Here is a 19,414-nt window from a genome sequence, read left to right as displayed (position 1 = left end):
TGACATCTTTTCTCCCTTCTTACTTCATTCTGAGATTGCTAATCACTAAATAACATACATTTTTGTTAAAGTGCTAAACAATATATATTGTATTGTTTGGGGAATAATGATCAGAAAAAGTTTGGTACAAGAGTACCCACCCACCTACCCCTGAAAATATTCTTCCCCTTTAGTTTTTTGTCGACTTATAGAATCCATGAATATCAAGCCTGATGGTCTATCTTACCTCTCATTCTGTTCATCTCTTCTTCTGTCCACTGTGGGATATGACCAGTCTCCATTATTAAACAAAGAATGGATTGTCAAGTGTTTTCTTCTTTGGTTACTGTACGCTCCACCAGAGGCTCAAATGGACAGTATGCAACAATGTCTCGTCAACCTTTGACATGGGGTGCATGAACACTCAGGTCTCCACACTTCTATGTAATGCTGCATTTCTTGGTTTTATTTGAAACAGTGCATATTTTTAAGCATTTTATGGAAGGATTTTACACTTGTCATTTACACAAATTACAAGGTTCTGCTTAAAGTCTTTTAAAAAATTCTAAAAATCCAGCCCATGTGCAGCACGGGGATATGCAAAACTACTTTACATTATACACACTTTTTATCAAAGGAGATACAAAATTCTGGCTTGTAGTTTTAGACAAATACAAGAAGCTTCAAACTAGACACAAAGGGTTAACAGTAATTCTCAAATATAAGTCTGCACTTTTGTGTTGTATTTCTCTGAGATGTAAATATCAAATTCCTAAGAGATTTTACATTTTCTTTTTTAAAGAAAACCTGGCACATTTCCAGTAAACAAGTCCCTCTCTATCTGCTTAGTCCTTGACCAGTTAACTCTCCCCTCCCTTAGTGCAGAACTCTAGTCCTCTTCCTCTAGTCCATGCTTACACACCCATGAGGAACAGGCCCTGGCAGTAACTGTTCTGCTGCAAAACCCCAAAGAGCCAGGGATGTGGGCGGAAATGCTGTGTTCTCTTTCGTCTAAACACCTATGAGCCTTCCTTCTTACCCCTTGTGACTGCTCAACATAGAGGTTCACTGGATTCCAGCAATGCAGTTGTGTTGTTGGCAAACTGGTGGCCCTAAGAATCAAGTTATCTGAACTTCAAACGTCTTCTAAATAGAATACACCACTGCTGATTGACGGAGGGACCTTGCTGATCTGTATGCATAGATACTCTGTCAGTACATTGGAGGCAATGTTTGCATTTTCTAGAGGGTTATGAAGAGGAAACAGGAAGAGTAGGGCTTTTATGCCCTTTCAAGAAATATTGTTTCTGTCATTGGTATCCACTGTTCTCTAGCCATCTTCTGACACCTAAACATGTACATGTAAAACAGATGTACTTAAGACAAGCCGATCTTTCACCCAGTCAATCTACAGCCAACTCTCAATTATCTGAGAACCTCAGTGACATATATGTGAATTTCATCCTGAAGAAATTTTGACACTTCAATGATTTTATACATCCCACCCAGACCAAATCATAATGCAAACAGAGCAGCACATTTTGCTAGGGCTTTGGGAACAAGCCAAGTGGGAACAGTAGAGACAGGCAAAAACTCCTGAGGATGAGAAAAAATGAATTTCAAGTTTCTCCTCAATTATTCTCGAAGGTGCCTTCATCATTCTTCTGTGTATGGTCACTACAGACTAACCACTTGCAGCCCAGCCACTGTCCTCCACAGATAACTGAGAGTTGGCAGGAGTCATTCCCTTCTTTGTGACATTAGCCCTTTACATAACAGTTCCTAAGAGAGGACAGCATGATAGAAAGATGAAAGACTTCCATAGGACATCTACAAGCATTTATTTTATGCAAAAATTCAATGACTACGTGCACACAAATGGTGTGCACATTATCTATGCTGAACAATGAATGTGAAGGAACAGAGTATTGATGTAACAGTTGTCTGTAAAATAAAGTTAAAAACTGAGCCCCAATTATCAAACAAAAATCAAACGCTTATTTCCTAACAGCCTGATGCTGAGAGTTGACAGCAACCCTACGCATCTCAGTTTTCTTACAAAGCTGCCAGTGTCCATCTACGTCTATCACAAAGAAAAAACAAAAAACAACTTTTTACATTAATAATAAAAATCTGGTGACAAAAATTATAAAAACCAAATCCTGGACAGTCTTTACTCCTTTAAAATCCCAAATATTCCAACATAATCATAGGAGTAAAAACCATTTTAAAGTGATATTCCTTATGAAACATATGTACATTTATTGCAAATTATATTAAACTAAAATGGGAGAAATTATAATATGAAGTATTTATGACTTGCAAATCAATAATAATTTTAATTATTTTCTCATTCTGATAAAAATCAGATAGCAACATTTATAAAATCGCCACGACATTACTTTTCATAGCAGGGAACAGAAATCTGTACATCTCATTATTTGCAGAAAAGTAGACAGGCAGAAAGAATAATACATAAGTTTCCAAAAGGAAAACAAAGAACTATGTCGTCTGCTCTCTTGTAGACACCTGCTTCCTGGGTGGCTCCAGATGGACGAGCTCCGTGTCAGTGTGAGGAGGACATGCCACCCTCTTGACGGACAGCTGCAGCATGGGAAGAATGGTTCCTACGGGCGCCTGTAGCTCCAGATATGCAGGAACTGGAACCAAGTGTTAAGCAATTTGCTTAATTATTGACTTTTCACAGGAAAAGTCCGGGGAAGGGAAGAACAGAGAGGCTTTTAGCCTCTCTCTAGAGTCTGCTGTACATTTCCACCAGAGGACTGTGGCCGTGGAAAGGAAGGCTTAGCTTCCTTCTCTCAGTTTTCAAGGCAGGAAGTGTGTATTTGAAGTGAGCTTTGTTTTCTGTTTGGGGACATTTGAATCCCAGTTTTTACAGAACCTGGAATCTGCTTCTGTTTGGCCTTCATTTTCTCCCTGTGCGAGTTCTCTTTTTACCTTGGGAACGGAAGAACACAAGAGTTAGAACACACAGAAGGAGCAGCCCGACAGAACCGTCGACCGTGGTCTCATGCTTTCAACCTGAAGTTGTGAACTAAAACTTACTTTTCACTAGCTTCTGGGAATGACCCCAAGCTATGTAAAAATGAAACAGCAACACACAAGTCTCTGCTTTCCTGCCAAGCACTGTGGTCAGGGCTTATTTGTTTACAATGCTAAAACCATCCATCGTGATTAATTGCAGGTTTTAAATCTTTCAAAAATGAAATTATAAGAACTACTACTAGACATTAGACAGTTGTAAGTAGCAAAGCAAGCCTTGATTTCCAGACTGTGCGAACCAACACAATTTACAACAGTAAACCATAACCTACAAATACAAACACAGCACAACACAACAAAAGGAAAATGTCGTCCGGTCAGTTAACAGGTTGGCAGAATGATAATTCTATGACAGACTCAGACCCTAACCTACAGGAAAGAGGCCATGTCTCCTGTCTCTCTGGGAGAAAGAAGTGACGGATTATCTGGTAAATGACCTGTGGAGTTTGCGGATGGACATGCCCTGGTGGGGTCTGTTCTTCCTCCTGGAGAGGAGCAGCTGTGGCTATTCATTTGTAGTTATACAGGTGGGAAGTGCGGGTGACAGATCATGGGGCTTTGCACAAGCTTGACCAATGCTACCTCCTATTTTTCCATATTCTTATCAGATTAATCAGTGTTAAGACTGTCTTTCTTTATAGTTCACCTTTGGAATAAGACAGAGTTAACTTCACAAAGATGGAATGCTAAAAGGCGAAGTCACCACAAGGATTCCCAGAGGCTTTTAGATTAATGCCATGCTGTCCAAGAGCCCTGAATCTACAGAGTTCCCGGCTGCTCTCACAGTGCCCAATGAGATGTGTCATGGCAAAAACTCCATCCGGTCTGTGTCCGAAAGGATAATGTTAGTGCTATTTTGATGAAGAAGAGATTTACTTGTTACTGAAAGTATATTTATTTATATCAGACTTAATAGATAAACCTGGCATGGTGCCACAGGCCTGTAATCTGCATATTCAGCGGACTGTGGCTTGACAGTAATTTCAAAGCCAACCTTAGCAACACTGCCTCCAACAAACAGGCACCTAACAGGAGGTTATGCTGTGTTCTTACTACACAGAAACCAATAAAACAATCCTTCTGCTTAACAAAGACTGCAATTCCAAGATCCTTGAACTCCCAAGATCCCACAATGAGCATGCCAGGCAGACATGGATCAAAAGGAAACCATCAAATCATCCATTATCACATCTCTTTAAAGCTCAACTTTCCTACAAGTCATACGTTTGAAGACTGTTTGCCCACTATCTTGCTTATTTGTTAAGACAGGTTTGAATGGGCAGTGGTGGCGCATGCCTTTAATCCCAGCACTCAGGAGGCAGAGCCAGGTGGACCTCTGTGAGTTTGAGGCCAGCCTGAGCTACAGAGCAAGATTTAGGACAGGCACCAAACACTAAGGCACCAAAAACTAAAGAGTTAAAGAAACTCTTCCACAAACAAACAAGACAGGTTCTCACTGAGCCCAGGGTGGCCTCAAAATCCACTCATAGCCAAGGATGACTTTCAATGTCTGACCCTATGCCTCTGCCTTGGAGGACTGCACATATGTGCGACCATGCCTAGCTAATGTGATGTTAGGGAACAACCCAGACATATCCTAGCCACCTGCACTAGTGTTTATTAATAATTTCTTCCTCATGGAAGAACCTGGCCTTTATTATAAGCAAAACATTAAGAATCAGTAATATGCTGGGCAGTGGTGGCGCACGCCTTTCTTTAATCCCAGTACTTGGGAGGCAGAGCCAGGCGGATATCCCTGTGAGTTTGAGGCCAGCCTGATCTACAGAGTGAGTTCCAGGACTTTCGCAAAGCTACACAAAGAAACCCTGTCTCAAACGGTCCCCCAATCCGCCCGCCCCAAAATCAGTAATATTTGCTGGTATTTTTTGTTTGTATTTGTCTTATTTTTACTTATTTTTTTCAGAGTTGAGGACTGAACCCAGGGCCTTGCACTTGCTAGGCAAGCACTCTACCACTGAGCTAAATCTCCAATCCCTGTCTTTTATTTTTAAATTTATTATAGAGGCTGGAGATATAGCTCAGTAGATAAGAGTACTGATTGCTCTTCCAGAGGACCCAGGCTCAATTCCTAGCACCAAATGGCAGCTCACAACTGTTTTTAACTCCAGTACCAGAGGATTCAAGGCCTTCACAGACATACATGCAGGTAAAACAACCATACACATAAACAACTACATCAAATCTACAAACGTATTCCCTTTGCTGTGGGGTGCATCTGGACCAGGCTCTACTATAGTGGGTTCTCTTTCCATTGTGTGTGGTCTAGACTCAGAGCTCAGGTGTCAGCCTTGGCGGCCAGCGCCTGGACAGGCTGAGTCATCTTCACTAGGCCCTTGTTTCTGAATTTTTAAAATAAAAAAGTTTGAGCTCTAGCTGGCCTTGAACTCATTGAGTTCGACCTGCCTCTCTATCTCAGGTAAGGGATTAAAGGTGTGTGCCACCACCACCACCACCACCACCAGCCTTTGCTTTTGGCTTTATGAGACCCTGTAGCCCAGGCTGACCTGGAACTCACAACACTACTTCTCGTTTGGTTTGGTTTTTCGAGACAGAGTTTCTCTGTTTAATAGTCCTGGCTGTCCTGGAACTCTCTTTGCAGCCCAGGCTGGCCTTGAACCCAGAGATCTGCCCGCCTCTGCCTCCCGAGTGCTGGGATTAAAGGCGTGCGCCACCACCGCCATCTGACCCACAACACTACTTTCAATACGGAATTTTAAAGACAATTTGCCTTTAGAGAACAGATCCAGTATACAATGGAAAACTCATTGAACTGAACTAGAGAAACATCTTTCTTCAAGCAACAAAACTCAGCCAGGACAAACATCCAGCTGTTGAGACCTGTTTCAGTAAGATAAGATGGACGTGGGGAAGAAGAAAGGGAGAATGCTCACAGGATAAAAAATATTTCATGGTAACTGACTCAGAGGAGAAATATATCTGCAGCTATCAGCGTTAACAGCTACTGAGGTGGATATGATATACTTGAAGCAGTGGCCATACTTCTTTACTCCTAAGGTAGAGCTGACCACACATACTCACAGCAACTTTTCCTATTACTAATGAGTGTGTGTGCATGTGTGTGTGTATGTACACACCCACACGTATATATCAGGCATTGTTGTCATGTACCCTTTATAGCAATTGTTAGTGCTGTGACCCTTTAATATCTTGTATATTATTAGAGTGACCAGCCTTAATATTATACATCCCAGGGGCTCAGGAGAGAGATCTACGAACGGCGAGGACTATTTTAGGGAAAACAGTATCTCAGCACACCAAGCTCTTTAGTCCATTCGCTTTAATTCATCTGGAATAACGTCCTATACAGCCTCAGTTCTGTTCTCGTGCCTTTCTTGCTTGATTTCTCTCTATATTTATCTACTGCTCCCTCTAAGTTCTATCTTAATTCTGCCTCATCTAGGTCCTTTTCATCTTGTTCTTACCCAGCTAGTACTCCCCCATCTGACTCTTCCTCATTATCCATCTCGTCCACACGTTCTCTCTAGTCCAAATCCTCCTTATCCCTCTCCATTCTCCGACTGTAAGTTCTCCACGTTCCTCCTAAGTCAACCAGGAATCCAGTTATAAACCCAAGCTATAGCAATCTCCTGTACAAGAGGTCACCAAGCAAGGTAAGAATTTTCCTCAGGCAGTGACCACCAGGCTTTCTTTTACAATCCAAAATGGGAGTGTTAAAAAGAGGTTAACCTAGTGCTATTGACCAGTTAGTATATGAAAAGGGGGATCTCTGTGCTCAGTCTACATTCCGAAAAGTGCTTAGTTAGATAAGAAGTTAGGGGGCTATTAGTAAGGTTATATAAGAGAGGAGGGTCCCACCCTAAATTGCACAAGAAATAAAGCTATCCAACTGACCTAGGAGACAGGTGTTGTTTCGTTTGGCCTTGGATGCTTGATAGGCATTTTAGATAAATACATTGTTAGGAGTTCTTGGAAGCACACAAGAAAATCATTTTAGGAACCAGCTAACACAAACATACACACAAGCTAAAATATCACCAAGACTTCTTAAGCCATGATTTGACCTTTGGAGAAGTCCTTGACTTTTCAAGTAGTAGCTTTTGTGATAGTAGCTGAATTTCATTACGTTTTCCTGTGGCTTGCACCATTAATACAGTCTCTCATCTTGTGTTGACCCCCCAACCATAAAATTATTTTGTTGCTATTTCATAACTGTAATTCTGCTACTGTTAGGAATCATCATGTAAATAATTTTGGATACAGAGGTTTGGCAAAGGGGTAATGACCCAGAGGTTGAGAACCACTGCTGTACAAGTAACTCTAACCAACTTTCACCAGGCTTTGTTTCTTATCATTGGGTGTTTCAACTACTCTAAGTGTGCGACTATCCAAAGCAATTGATCTTTCCTTTGGTTCTTTTTTCTTCATGTGCTCTGAAGGTAGTTGGCAATGTGTTTACAGTTGGTCTAGTTTAAATGTGATTATGTTCAATTCTTGATGCTTCCCTAACAGGAACTATGAAAACATTCATAGGGTAACATAGATGAACTGCAATAGCCAACTCACAAACAAGTGTCCTCAAAGGATTTATAATAGCAAGAACAAACAGCAGAAGAATGAAGACAACTTCATCTTCCAAGCCCTTTCAGGATTACAACCCTGGAGCCACACTGTGTGTTTAATCTTGCCTTCACCTTCAACATTCCCATACCAAAGGGATGAAGAAGGCAACACTGGCCCTCCTGGCACATGCCCATGGAGAACTGCTTTGAGCCTCAGTGCACTAACACACACCCTCAGCTCAGCATCAGCATCGCTCACAGAATAATTAATTGTATTAGCATTAGCTACTCTAACAGGGTACACAATCCTAATCTGAAAACCAAAAATATGAAATTCTACACAATGCTGATGAGACAGTAAACGGAAAATTACATACTTGATCTCAAGTGATGGAATGTGGTCAATAATATAGATGCACTAAAAATATCCTATGAAATCGCCTTTTTTTTTCATTCTTTTTTGTTTCTTTTTGAGTCTTATTTATGTACCCCAGAGTGGCCTCAAACTGGGCAAGAGTGACCTTGAACTTCTATGCCATCATACCCAGGTTTAGATGGTGCTAGAAATAAAGCCTAGGATATCATCTGTGACATGCAAACACTTCATCGACTGAGATACATCCTCAGCTTGTATATTTCAGGATTTGTGTATAAACATGTAAGAAGTAAGGTATAGTGGCTCATGTCTATAATTTCAGCACTTGAGAGGCCAAAGAAGTTAGACTTGCAAGAGTTAAGCAATGGTCTACAAGGTCATTTCCAGGAAAGCCTGGTCTACAATGAGACTGTCTCAAAACAAACAAACCAATAACAAATAAGCACCTCGTGGTTGGTGGTGGTACACGCCTTTAATCCCAGCATTGGGGGGGGGGGGGCAGAGGCAGGTGGATCTCTCTGCAGAGAGAGTTCCAGGACAGCCAAAGCTACACAGTGACTCTGTCTTGAACCCCACCCACCCACATACACACGCAAAATAAGAAAAACTATGAATTTTGTGTTAGAATATTATGTATGTGCAAATGCTACAAAATTCAAAATCTAAAAATGATTCGGTTCCCTAGCATTTCAGAGAATAAACCAGATTCAACTTAGATTTTTATGTAGCAAACTATTCTCAGGACATAGTGGAGTTTTGTATAGTCACACCATAGTATACCCTTCACCACCCATTTTCAGGATGTTCCTGGCGTGCTCAATTGAAGTTTCACAAACATTCTGAAGGTCTGTCTCCTTAGTCTTCAAGATCCCTGCTGCAGAAACCTCACAGAGGCTGCTCATCACCAGCTGCAGTACCTGCAGCTCATAGTACCTGCAACTCCAGCACTCAAGAGGTAGGCTAAGGCAGGAGGACTGCCTGAGTCGAGGCTTGTCAAGGTTTCAAATGAGCAGAATAAAAATACAAAAATCCCTGAATCAGGTCCTTTACAGACTGGCATAATGCCCTCAAGGTTCATCCATTTTGTGGTATGTTCATAATGTTATTCTCTTCAAAGTAGTAATTTAAAAAACAAGTTTAATTCTTCTTGTTCTCTCTCCCTCTTTGGAGATAAGGTCTTGCTTCATCGTCCATGTTGGGGTTGGGGTGAACTCATTAGCTCCTTCTGCCTCCAAGGCTGGGATAACAGGTGGGTACCATCACTCTCAATTTTTATACATTTACTGTACCAATACACATAATGAAAATGTTTTCTATTCCCTATGGAGTGCCAACATGGGAAGTAGGTCCTTCCCAAGCAAGAATCTAGCCCACTCTCAAGAAAACTTTGCTATTATCAACCTTTCCCTGGTCCTGACAAGGTGAGGATGAGATGAGTGTGCTCCATTACCTTTGTAGGTCAATTTGTCTCTCTGCTGGTACTGCCTTTTTGGCTCCATCTTGTAGCTTGGGTGCTTTGGCATTTCCTGCTTCCAGACCCCCAGGGCTCTCCTGGCTGCCTGCAGCTCTCTTCCTTCCCTTGCCGGTAGCTTTATTTAGATCATCATTTTTGGTTGCATTGCCCTGAGAATCAGATTTGGGGCGACGTCCTCTCCTAGGTTTGGAAGGGGCAGGAGGTCCTGACTCATCTACTTTCTCATCTGGTTTCTGTTGGATATTCTCAGCACCAGCTGCTGTTACAATTCTTTTCTTTCCTCGTTCACTGCTGATGTTGCCTTGGGTAGGCTGATCAGAATTAATTTCCTAAAAGAGCACAAAAACAATTTTGTAAACATAAATTCCTTAAATACCTGAGTATACGAGAAAAGATTATGATTTTTTAATTTGGTGTGTATGTGGATCCAATTCATTCATGTGTGTGGCGTGCACTTTGTGCTCTCTTCCTCCACTCTCAACCTTACGCCAGGTCTCTCCCAGACCCTTCTAGGGTTACAGGTGCATATGAGAGCACACCTGGATCATTATATGGGTACTGGGATCTAAACTCAAGGCTTGGTTATGCATCAAAGGCTCTCTACCTCTGACTCATCTTTCTAGCTTCTGAAAGTACTTTAAACTTGTCATTATGCTGGGCGGTGGTGGCGCACACCTTTAATCCCAGCACTCGGGAGGCAGAGGCAGGCGGATCTCTGCGAGTTCAAAGCCAGCCTGGTCTACAGAGCAAGGTCTATGATAGGTACCAAAACTACACAGAGAAACCCTGTATTGAAAAACCAAAACCAAAAAATAAAAAACAAACAAACAAAAAAACTTGTCATTACATTTTCTTGTCTATTTTCTGTACACACTTGCATTCCACGGCACGTGGTCAGAGGACCACTTGCAGGAGTCAGTTCTCCCTACCATGTGGGACCTGGAGACTGAACTCAGACCATCATCAGGCTAAGATCTAATGGCCTTTGTGACTGGAGCCATGTCAACAGTCTCTGGAAATTTTCTTTTTTTTTTTTTTAAAGATTTATTTATTATGTATATAGTGTTCTGTCTGCACATATCCCCACAGGCCAGAAGAGGGCGCCAGATCTCATTACAGATGGTTGTGAGCCACCACATGGTTGCTGGGAATTGAACTCAGGACCTTTGGAAGAGCAAGTAGCGCTCTTAACCTCTGAGCCATCACTAAAGCCCTCTCTGGAAATGTTTTAAAGGAGTTGTGATGCCAGGGTTTCTGACTAACTGCTGTATTACATTAGGAGCGTGAGCTCCCAGAGGGTAAGAACTGTGCCTGGAGCCTACCTCAGTCGTGTGGGGTACATAATATGCTCAATGAGTGCTGGCTGACATCAAGTGTTATCCCTAAATGAGACACAGTTTTCAGTCCCCTCTCGTCTCCACTACACCAAGGTTCAGGGCTCGTCACAGAAGAGGGGAAAAAGAACGTACGGAGAAGTGCTGAACTCTTGAACCAATTGGAACTGTAGGTTACTGAAAAAATCAAGCCAACAAAATGGGGGAACATCCAATCATCAGCACTAATTTGATCGAGAAGGGTACAAATAAACAGAAAACTCCGACTCCATGAAATCCCATACCTGCTTCTGTCTTCCTTGGGCAGCAGCACACATGTGAAATACACACACATACATACATACAAATAAATAAAAAAGTAAAAAACCCACAAAACTCAGGAGGCAGAGGCAGGAGGATCTCTCTGAGTTCGAGGCCAGGCTGGGCTATAGAGTTCCATCCAGGAAAGGTGCAAAGCTACACAGAGAAACCCTGTCTCAATACAAAAACCCAAGAACCAATAAGCATTAAAGAAAATCTACTTGGGGTGGAGAGATGGCTCAGAGGTCAAGAGCACTGGCTGCTGTTCTACCAGAGGTCCTGAGTTCAATTCCCAGAAACTAAGTGGCTCACAACCATCTGTAATGAGATCTGGTGCCCTCTTCTGGCCTGCAGGCATACATGCCACCAGAATACTGTATACATAATAATAAATAATATTTAAAAAAAAAGAAAGGCTGGTCAGTGGTGGCGCACGCCTGTAATCCCAGCACTCGGGAGGCAGAGCCAGGCGGATCTCTGTGAGTTCGAGGCCAGCCTGGTCTACAGAGTGAGTTCCAGGACAGGCTCCAAAGCTACAGAGAAACCCTGTCTCGAAAAACAAAACAAAACAAAACAAAACAAAAAAAAAAAAAAAGAAAAGAAAAGAAAAGAAAATCTACTTGGGAAAGTACATTCTCTAAATGTATCACTTTCAACATGGCTTTATTACGTTGCCTCTAAATAATCTTTTTTGTTGTTGTTTTTCTTAGCTTCTGGCTTCATTTGCTGATTTTTTAAAATGTGAATTCAACCATTAACTCCCTTTTTCCTATAAAAAAAATTACCATTACCTCATATAAAATGTTACAAGTAATAAATCCCCATTTCATCAAAACAGGCTTTGGGAGAAGCAAGGACAGGCAGAATAAAACTGACCTTCACGTAGATGACATGTCATGAGTTTAACTGTTATAATTCTAACTCATCCAAAGAAAAGAGAGGTCAGGCTTGACACACACTGCAATCCCTATGTGGGAGGTTGGGGCCGGGAATGGCTACAAGTTTGAGGCCAACAGCAGTCTCATAGCAGGCACCAGATAAGCCTGGGTTACACACTGAGACAAAAGGCAAACATTTTCATTTTCCCCAGAAAAGTATTTCCAGAGTGAGTGGGAACAACAGGGGGATATTATAAGCCTTCCTATTACAGAGCGAATCCAGAACTCAGTGTCACACCCAGTGCGTTACTTTAAGTCTCCCTTGAGAGGATGGGTAACCCACTAAAGTGCTCACCCTGAAGCAGTCCCCACGAACTGCAACAACACATCACAAGAGGGATAGACTGTGGTGTTATGTTGTGTACCTTAATAAATTTTTCCTGATGATCAGAGAACAGAACAAGCCACTAGAGTAAACATAGAGGCCACCTTTAATCCTAGCACTCAGGAGGCAGAGATCTGGGTCTGGATATCTGTGGGTTAAAGCCACCCTGGATTACATGAGACTGATCCAGTCTAGGAGAGAAACTGAGTCAGGCAATGGTGGCAAACACCTTTAATCCCAACACTTGAGTTCTCATGCCTCTGCCACCAGTATTTGGGAAGCACACACACCTTTAGTCCCAGCACTAGGAAGGAAGTGATATGGCTGGGCACAGAAAGGTGTATAAGGCATGAGGAGACAGGACCTAGAGTCTTTTTTGGCTGATGCTCTTTCAGCTAGAGGCTTTTATTTTTCCTTTATTTATTTATTTTTTTTTAAAACCTGGAGCTGAGGACCGAACCCAGGGCCTTGCACTTGCTAGGCAAGCACTCTACCACTGGGCTAAATCCCCAACCCCTCAGCTAGAGGCTTTTAGGCTGAGAATTCAGAGACTTTCAAACAGAGGATTCGTGGAGTTGGTGAGGTGAGACATGGCAGTGGCTTGTTCCTTCGTCTCTCTGATCTTTCAGCATTTACACCAATATCTGGCTCCAGATATTTTATTAAAAGACCATTTAGTGGGGCTGGAGAAATGGCTCAGTGGTTAAGAGCACTGACTGTTCTTCCAGAGGACCAGGGTTCGATTCCCAGCACCCACATGGCAGCTCACAATTGTCTGTAACCCCAGTTCCAGGGGACCCACCCTCACACAGACATATGTGTAGGCAAAACACCAATGCACATAAAATGAAAATAAATGAATTAAAAAAAAAAAAAAAGACAATTTAGCAATTTGTGTTACAATAGGCTTAAGCCATCTTCAAGAAACAGATTTCTGGGGAAAACAAGATGTGTCAACCACACAGCTAATGTTTGTACTAACTGGAGACTGAGTCAGGGCCTTGTATATGGGCAAATCCTTTATCACTAAGCTAAGCCTAAAATCAACCAACATAGTAGGGCTTGTATGTTATGATCCCAACACAAGGGGGGCTGAGGCAGGAAGATTTCAACTTTGAAGTCAGCCTGGGCTACAAAGCAATCCACCTATTAAGGTCCCACTCAGGAAAATTATGTACATATGCATACGTAAGGAAAGCAAGTAAAAAGCCAAATGTGGAGGGAGGCAGTATTGACAATGTCCCTCACCTGAATCCAAGCAATCTTGGTTCTTTGAATACATCCAGTTTTCATCCTTTATGTTACAATTTGCCCCACAGAGCAAATAACAAGAGCAAATATGCTGATTTGTAAATATGCATATCCACATTGGGTGTACTGGCACATACCTATAATCCTAGCACTTGGGAAGTGGAGGCAGGAGGATGGCCAGGAACTCAAGAGTTGAAATAGTGAGTACCAGGGCAGTTGGGACTACTGATTAAGACCTTGTCTCTAAAAACTCTCCATCAAAACAAACAATAACATGCACACATGCATGCACAATTTTTCCTGAGAAACTGGTTAGCAAGAAATAATACCTTACATCTTTATAGTGCCTGAATTAGAGAAAGATAGTAAGAGCCTAGAGGCATGAAGGTCAGACCGGAGCAAAAAAATTACCATATTGCCTTAGAGAACCTATTTAATTTGTTGTAAAATTTTTTGAAGATACAACTGTATCTCATCAAGATACATAAGAACACTCTTTCCAAGTAAAAAGTAGAAGGAATGGTTCAGTCTGCTATTTCAAATCACGCAGAAATAAGAATTTACACGTCCAATTTGCCTAGGGTTATAGCTCAGGTATAAAATCATGCTTAGCAGGCACCAAGGCCTACATTGGCTCTCTAGCATAACACACAGACACAGACTGAGAAAGTGAGTGCGAGGCCTTAAAAAGTTTACTTCATTTTATGTAGAGGCCCCAGGAATGCATTACATCTGACTGCTGTGAGCACATGTGACTCAATGTCTATAGCAGTAATGTACCTTATAAGGTTCTTTACGCCCAGCCTACTTAATTGAGTACAGATCCCATAATAAGCAGATCTATTGGTTTCTGCATTCCAAGAATTTTGGCAGTGAGGTGTTCCTGTGTTGTCTAATAAGATGCTCTGTTTCAAGCCATTCCTACTGAGGTGAGAAACTCATTAAATTCGACAAGTGAATGGAATGAGCACCTGTTGTTCTTGCAGATGACCTGGGTTCAGTTTCCAGAACACACATGGTAGCTTATAACGACTTGAAACTCTATTTCCTAGGGGATCCAATACCCTCTTCTGACCTCCATGGACACTTGGCATGCATGCATGTGGTACACTGACATATATGTAGCAAAACAGTCATACATATAAACAAGTATTTAAAAACAGAAAGAAAACGGGGAGGTGAGGATTACTACTCTTGCAGAGGACACAAGTTCACTCCTAGTACCCACAAGACAGCTCACAACCAATTGTAACTCCAGCCTCAGGGGACCCATCTACTTTTGGCGTCCATGGGAACAGCAAGCCACACATATACAAGTCAGTAACACATAATTTAAAAAAAAAGTGGATCGGGCGCTGCAGTTTAAATGTCATGGTAGAACATGTCTGTAATTTAGGAGGACAAGTTAGAAGCCTACCTGGTCTACACAGCAAGACTAGGGAGATACCTCAGCACATAAAAGTGAGTCCAGTTCCCAGAAGCTATGTAGGAAAAGCCACATTTAACATTTGTAAACTGAACTGGGAATTGTAGAAAGGAGGACAAGCTAGAGCTCAAGAGCCAGTCGGCCTAGAGTGCGCTGAACAGCAGGGACGAAAAGGCCTTGCTTCAACAGGGTGGGACACTGTCCTCTGACATGCTCCAAATGCATGATATAGCAAGCATGCACACAAAACATAAATAATTAAAAACAAAGAAACCCTCAAACCAAAGCAAAAATACATGCACATTTTAAAATGCTAAGTCGTGAAAACCCAACTTTGAAAAAAGTATAATAGAAACAAAGTTTAGTGCTGTTGCCCTGTGGACATTAGTGAATTGCTTTGGAGGACACCCGAGTCTGCACCCACCCCCACTCTCAAATGTGTTCCCGTGCTCAGAATGGCAGTGTGGAAAATGGGTGTTACTACGAGTAACTATTTACAAAACTAACAGGACAAGTTTAGAAAGGGTCATTTTAGGAGAACAAAAGCGCAGCTGGAATAAACACATATAAACTGTGGTACTGCATTCACCTGCTGTCTCAGTTTCTTACCGTAACCTTGAAATTGTAGTAGAAATCTCTATAGAAAAATTCTACTTGTTATATTTTGTTTGTTTACACACTCTGTAAATTTTATTTTATGCATATGGCTGTTTTGCTCCCATGTATATGTATTTATTACATGTGTACCTGGTGCTTATGGAAACCAGAAGGTGTCAGATCCCCTGGAACTGAACTTACCAACAGTTGTGAGTTGCCATGTAGGAAACCAAACTTGGGTCCTCTGAAAGATCAGTTAGTACTTAATTGCTAAGCCGTTTCTCCGGCCGTAACTTATGTAATCTACAGTCCTCAGTAATGCTAACATATGAATAACCATTTACCTTATTCTTTACAGTATCAATATTCTTTACAGGGGTGACAGAAATTATTCTCACAGGATTCTCCTCATTTTCACTAACTCCAGTTTCTGATGCCTCTGAACTCTGTTCCCTAGTAGAAAAACAGACAAAGAAAAACAAAACAAAGGTATTTCATTTACTTTATTACCCCATTTCTATTTAACATTAACAGTGTAAGACCTAAATCACTGCCTAGGACCAACCAACAACAAAGATTGTCAAGAAATTGTTCTAAGCATTATCTCAAAGCAGAACTAAAATAATCAATTTTATTTACTGACTGATCATATTACTATTTTGCCTGGGAGGAGTTTAGTCCCCATTGGTTTAAACCATAGCTGTTCTAGAATTTATATTTTTAAATGTGCTGTGATGTGATTTCAACACTATCTATTTCATTCTTAAATCTCACAGATAAGAGTAAAATCTTTAAACATCTTAGTTTTTAATTATGCTACTAGGAGGCTGAGGCAAGAGTCTTGCTACAAGTTTGTAGTATACAGATGGACTGTATAACAAGGCATTGTCTCAATAAACACTATTTGTAAGCCAGGTGTGGGGGCACACAACTTTAATCCCAGCACCAGGAAAGATGCAGAGGCAGGTGACTCTGAGTCCAGCCTAGTTTACACGTCAAGATCCAGGTTAGACAGAGTTACATGGTGACATCCTGTCTCAGAAAAGAGACAGTACATTTTTGAGTCTCAAATGTTAGTGGTGGTGCACGACTTTAACCCCAGCACTCAGGAGGCAGAAGCCAGCCTGGTCTACAGAGCAAGTTCTAGGACAAACAACAAACAAAATCTGAAAACACGTGAATATTATTTTACACCACTTCCACAGAAAACTATCCTATGATCCAATGCCTTGGAAGTAAGTTAAAACATAAGCCGAGCAGCAGGTAGGAGAACAGAATGTATTCAGAGAAAATAAATTGCCTTGAACGACTTCCGGCTGAAGGACTCAGCTCTGAATTGGTGTTAATATTGCTCACAGTCTCTGTGCCAGCGCTTCTAACATAAGGCTTCCTTCCCGTTGCTGATAAAGGCTTGTTTACTGTACCTAGGACTCCAGTAGGCTTTGGCTTAAAACAAAAAAAAAAGAAAAAGAAAAAGAAAAAGACACACAAAAACACACGTTATTTCACACCTCAGGGAAAGGAATTAGTAAAAATTCATAAACAGCCTAAACATGTGCTTTAATGCTAAGCCAAGGGTGGCTGATCTCTTGAAATGTTATTATTATAAACAACAGTTCTGGGTTCTGGAAAATGTTCGGTTCTCTTAAAATAAGCAGAAGCATGTGAATTACCTTAATCATGTAGCAGTATTTGCTATCTCTTATTTCTTAATTAAAACAAAATGCATGCCTCTAAAACACATAAATGATGCATTTACCTTAGAAGTGGACTACTGAATGTATAATCTTACATCACCTTACTTTTATGAAATACAATCTATCTACCATATCAGCGTTTCAAATTATTTATCTTTCTTATCTACTTACTGTATTTTTACTTATGAAATTCTGCACTAAGAATTTTAAATGAATTTGAGCTTTTCACCACTGCTAAGAATATGTGGCAACGATTTTGAACAGTCGTTAATTGAAGAAAAATATCTGAGAACACAGATGCTATACAAACTCATAATGCATCCCTAATAATCTGGGGGCATACAGCAGACACAATACACATAGTAAACAAAACTCCCCAAAGGAGAATGTGTGTAGTACCTTTCCTGTTAACAGAAGCACTCTTGTCTCTTCTGAAATATAGCTTTTGTCATTACAGAAGTCCTATTTTGAAAAAAGAACAAAAACAAACAATTGGAACACTTTTATCTTCTAAACAGTATTTTCAGGCTCTACTGTACAAGCAGCAACTGTCCTTGTGAGGTTGGACCTGGATAAATGCAGAAGGTACATTTCCCCTCTTGTGATGTGTGCCACTGCTGAGTGACCCCAGAAAACCGCACATACTTGCCAAGAACTTTTCCAGAGTAACATCCTCAACCTTTCAAGATTTCACACTTTTGTTTGTTTTGAGGCAGGGTCTCTTTAAGTAGTCCTGCTGTCCTAGAACTCATTATGCAGATCAGGTTGGCCTCAAAGTCACTGAGATTTTCCTGCCTCTGCCTCCACAGTGCTAGGAATAAAGGCATGCACCATCACATCTGATAAGACTGAATGAATGACCTACCGAACCACCAACCTACCTACCTATTTTTGGTTTTCTGAGACAGGGCTTCTCTGTAGTTCTGGAGCCTGTCCTGGATCTCGCACTATAGACCAGGCTGGCCTCAAACTCATAGAGATCTGCCTGCCTCTGCCTCCCGAGTGCTGGGATTAAAGGTGTGCGCCACTACCGCCTGGCAAGATCTACTTTATTTTGACGTACATGAGTGCTTTGCCTGCATTTGTTAAGTGCACCATGTGCATGCAGTGACTGTGAAAATCACTTTCAGCATTTTAAATAAACTATATTCCTAGTTCTTCATATTGTTCCAAGTATTATCATTCCCCTCTACTATAGTATAAAGTCTACTTTTCAGCTGATAAAGTAGACAATATGTACTTGCTGGCAATGTTAATATTCTGATCTGACCCTTGAAATCCCACCCTTGGCACTGCCCTGCGTCCTGACATAAAAGCCTTCCCCTCTTCCTTAAAAGAGGGCAAATACTATAGAACTATTACATAAAATACACAGAATATATAAATTCATAGAGACAGAAAGATTAGACATTATCTCAAGACAGAGAAAAAAGGAATATAGAGCAATGATTTCCTAAGTACAGGATCTGTTTTGTGTGATGTAAACACCCCTCAAATGGACAGTAATATCAGGACATATCATGAATGTAGTAAATCATAACAATTAATGTAATTAATGAATATAATAAATAAAATTATTGACAGAATACTGCAAATATAATCAATGAATGCCACAAATGCAATTGATATCCTGAGTGTAATTAATGAATATCATGGGTGTAATTAGAAAAATAAATTAAAATTAAAAACCAAACAAACAAACAAACAAACACAAAACCCTCATTTCCAAGGGGATGCAGGCCTGGGCTGTGAATGACATGCTGCTGCTACATTTGCCCAGCATATTTCCCCTGGGGCGTGGGACTCCCTGGTCCAGCCAGGAGGTCCCCCATGTACAGTATCATAACAGGCATCTTAATTTTATTTTTGAAACAGTCTCATGTAGACCAGCTGTTGGGTTCATGATCCTCCTGCCACCATGCCAGGCTTATCCTATGCATTTATAAAAAAAGGAATTCTATACTCCATTTCAATTATTATTATAAAAACAAGTATCTGTTATCTAACAATATCTTGAGCTGGATACAGTTATATATGCGCATATCCCCAGTACTGAGAGGTCGAGGCAAGAGATGTCAACTTTAAGGACAGA

At 41.0% G+C, this 19,414-nt stretch overlaps 1 protein-coding gene across 3 annotated transcripts in view; it reads right to left on the bottom strand.

Annotated features, from left to right (window-relative positions):
* Positions 1-432: 432 nt before the first annotated feature.
* Positions 433-19,414, bottom strand: part of Pds5a (PDS5 cohesin associated factor A) — a 114,375-nt gene continuing 95,393 nt past the window's right edge. For all 3 annotated transcript variants that reach the window (XM_036200407.1, XM_036200410.1, XM_036200409.1), the window contains 5 exons: positions 17,722-17,784; positions 16,926-17,071; positions 15,970-16,078; positions 9,431-9,783; positions 433-2,937 (listed from right to left, as the gene is read on the bottom strand). In XM_036200407.1, the coding sequence (XP_036056300.1) occupies positions 2,934-2,937; positions 9,431-9,783; positions 15,970-16,078; positions 16,926-17,071; positions 17,722-17,784 (675 nt within the window). In that variant the 3' untranslated portion in view covers positions 433-2,933. The remainder of the gene's footprint in view (positions 2,938-9,430; positions 9,784-15,969; positions 16,079-16,925; positions 17,072-17,721; positions 17,785-19,414) is intronic.

Source organism: Onychomys torridus, chromosome 10 (genome assembly GCF_903995425.1).
Source record: "Onychomys torridus chromosome 10, mOncTor1.1, whole genome shotgun sequence".
NCBI lineage: Eukaryota > Metazoa > Chordata > Mammalia > Rodentia > Cricetidae > Onychomys > Onychomys torridus.
This window is presented reverse-complemented; position numbering and strand designations above follow the sequence as displayed.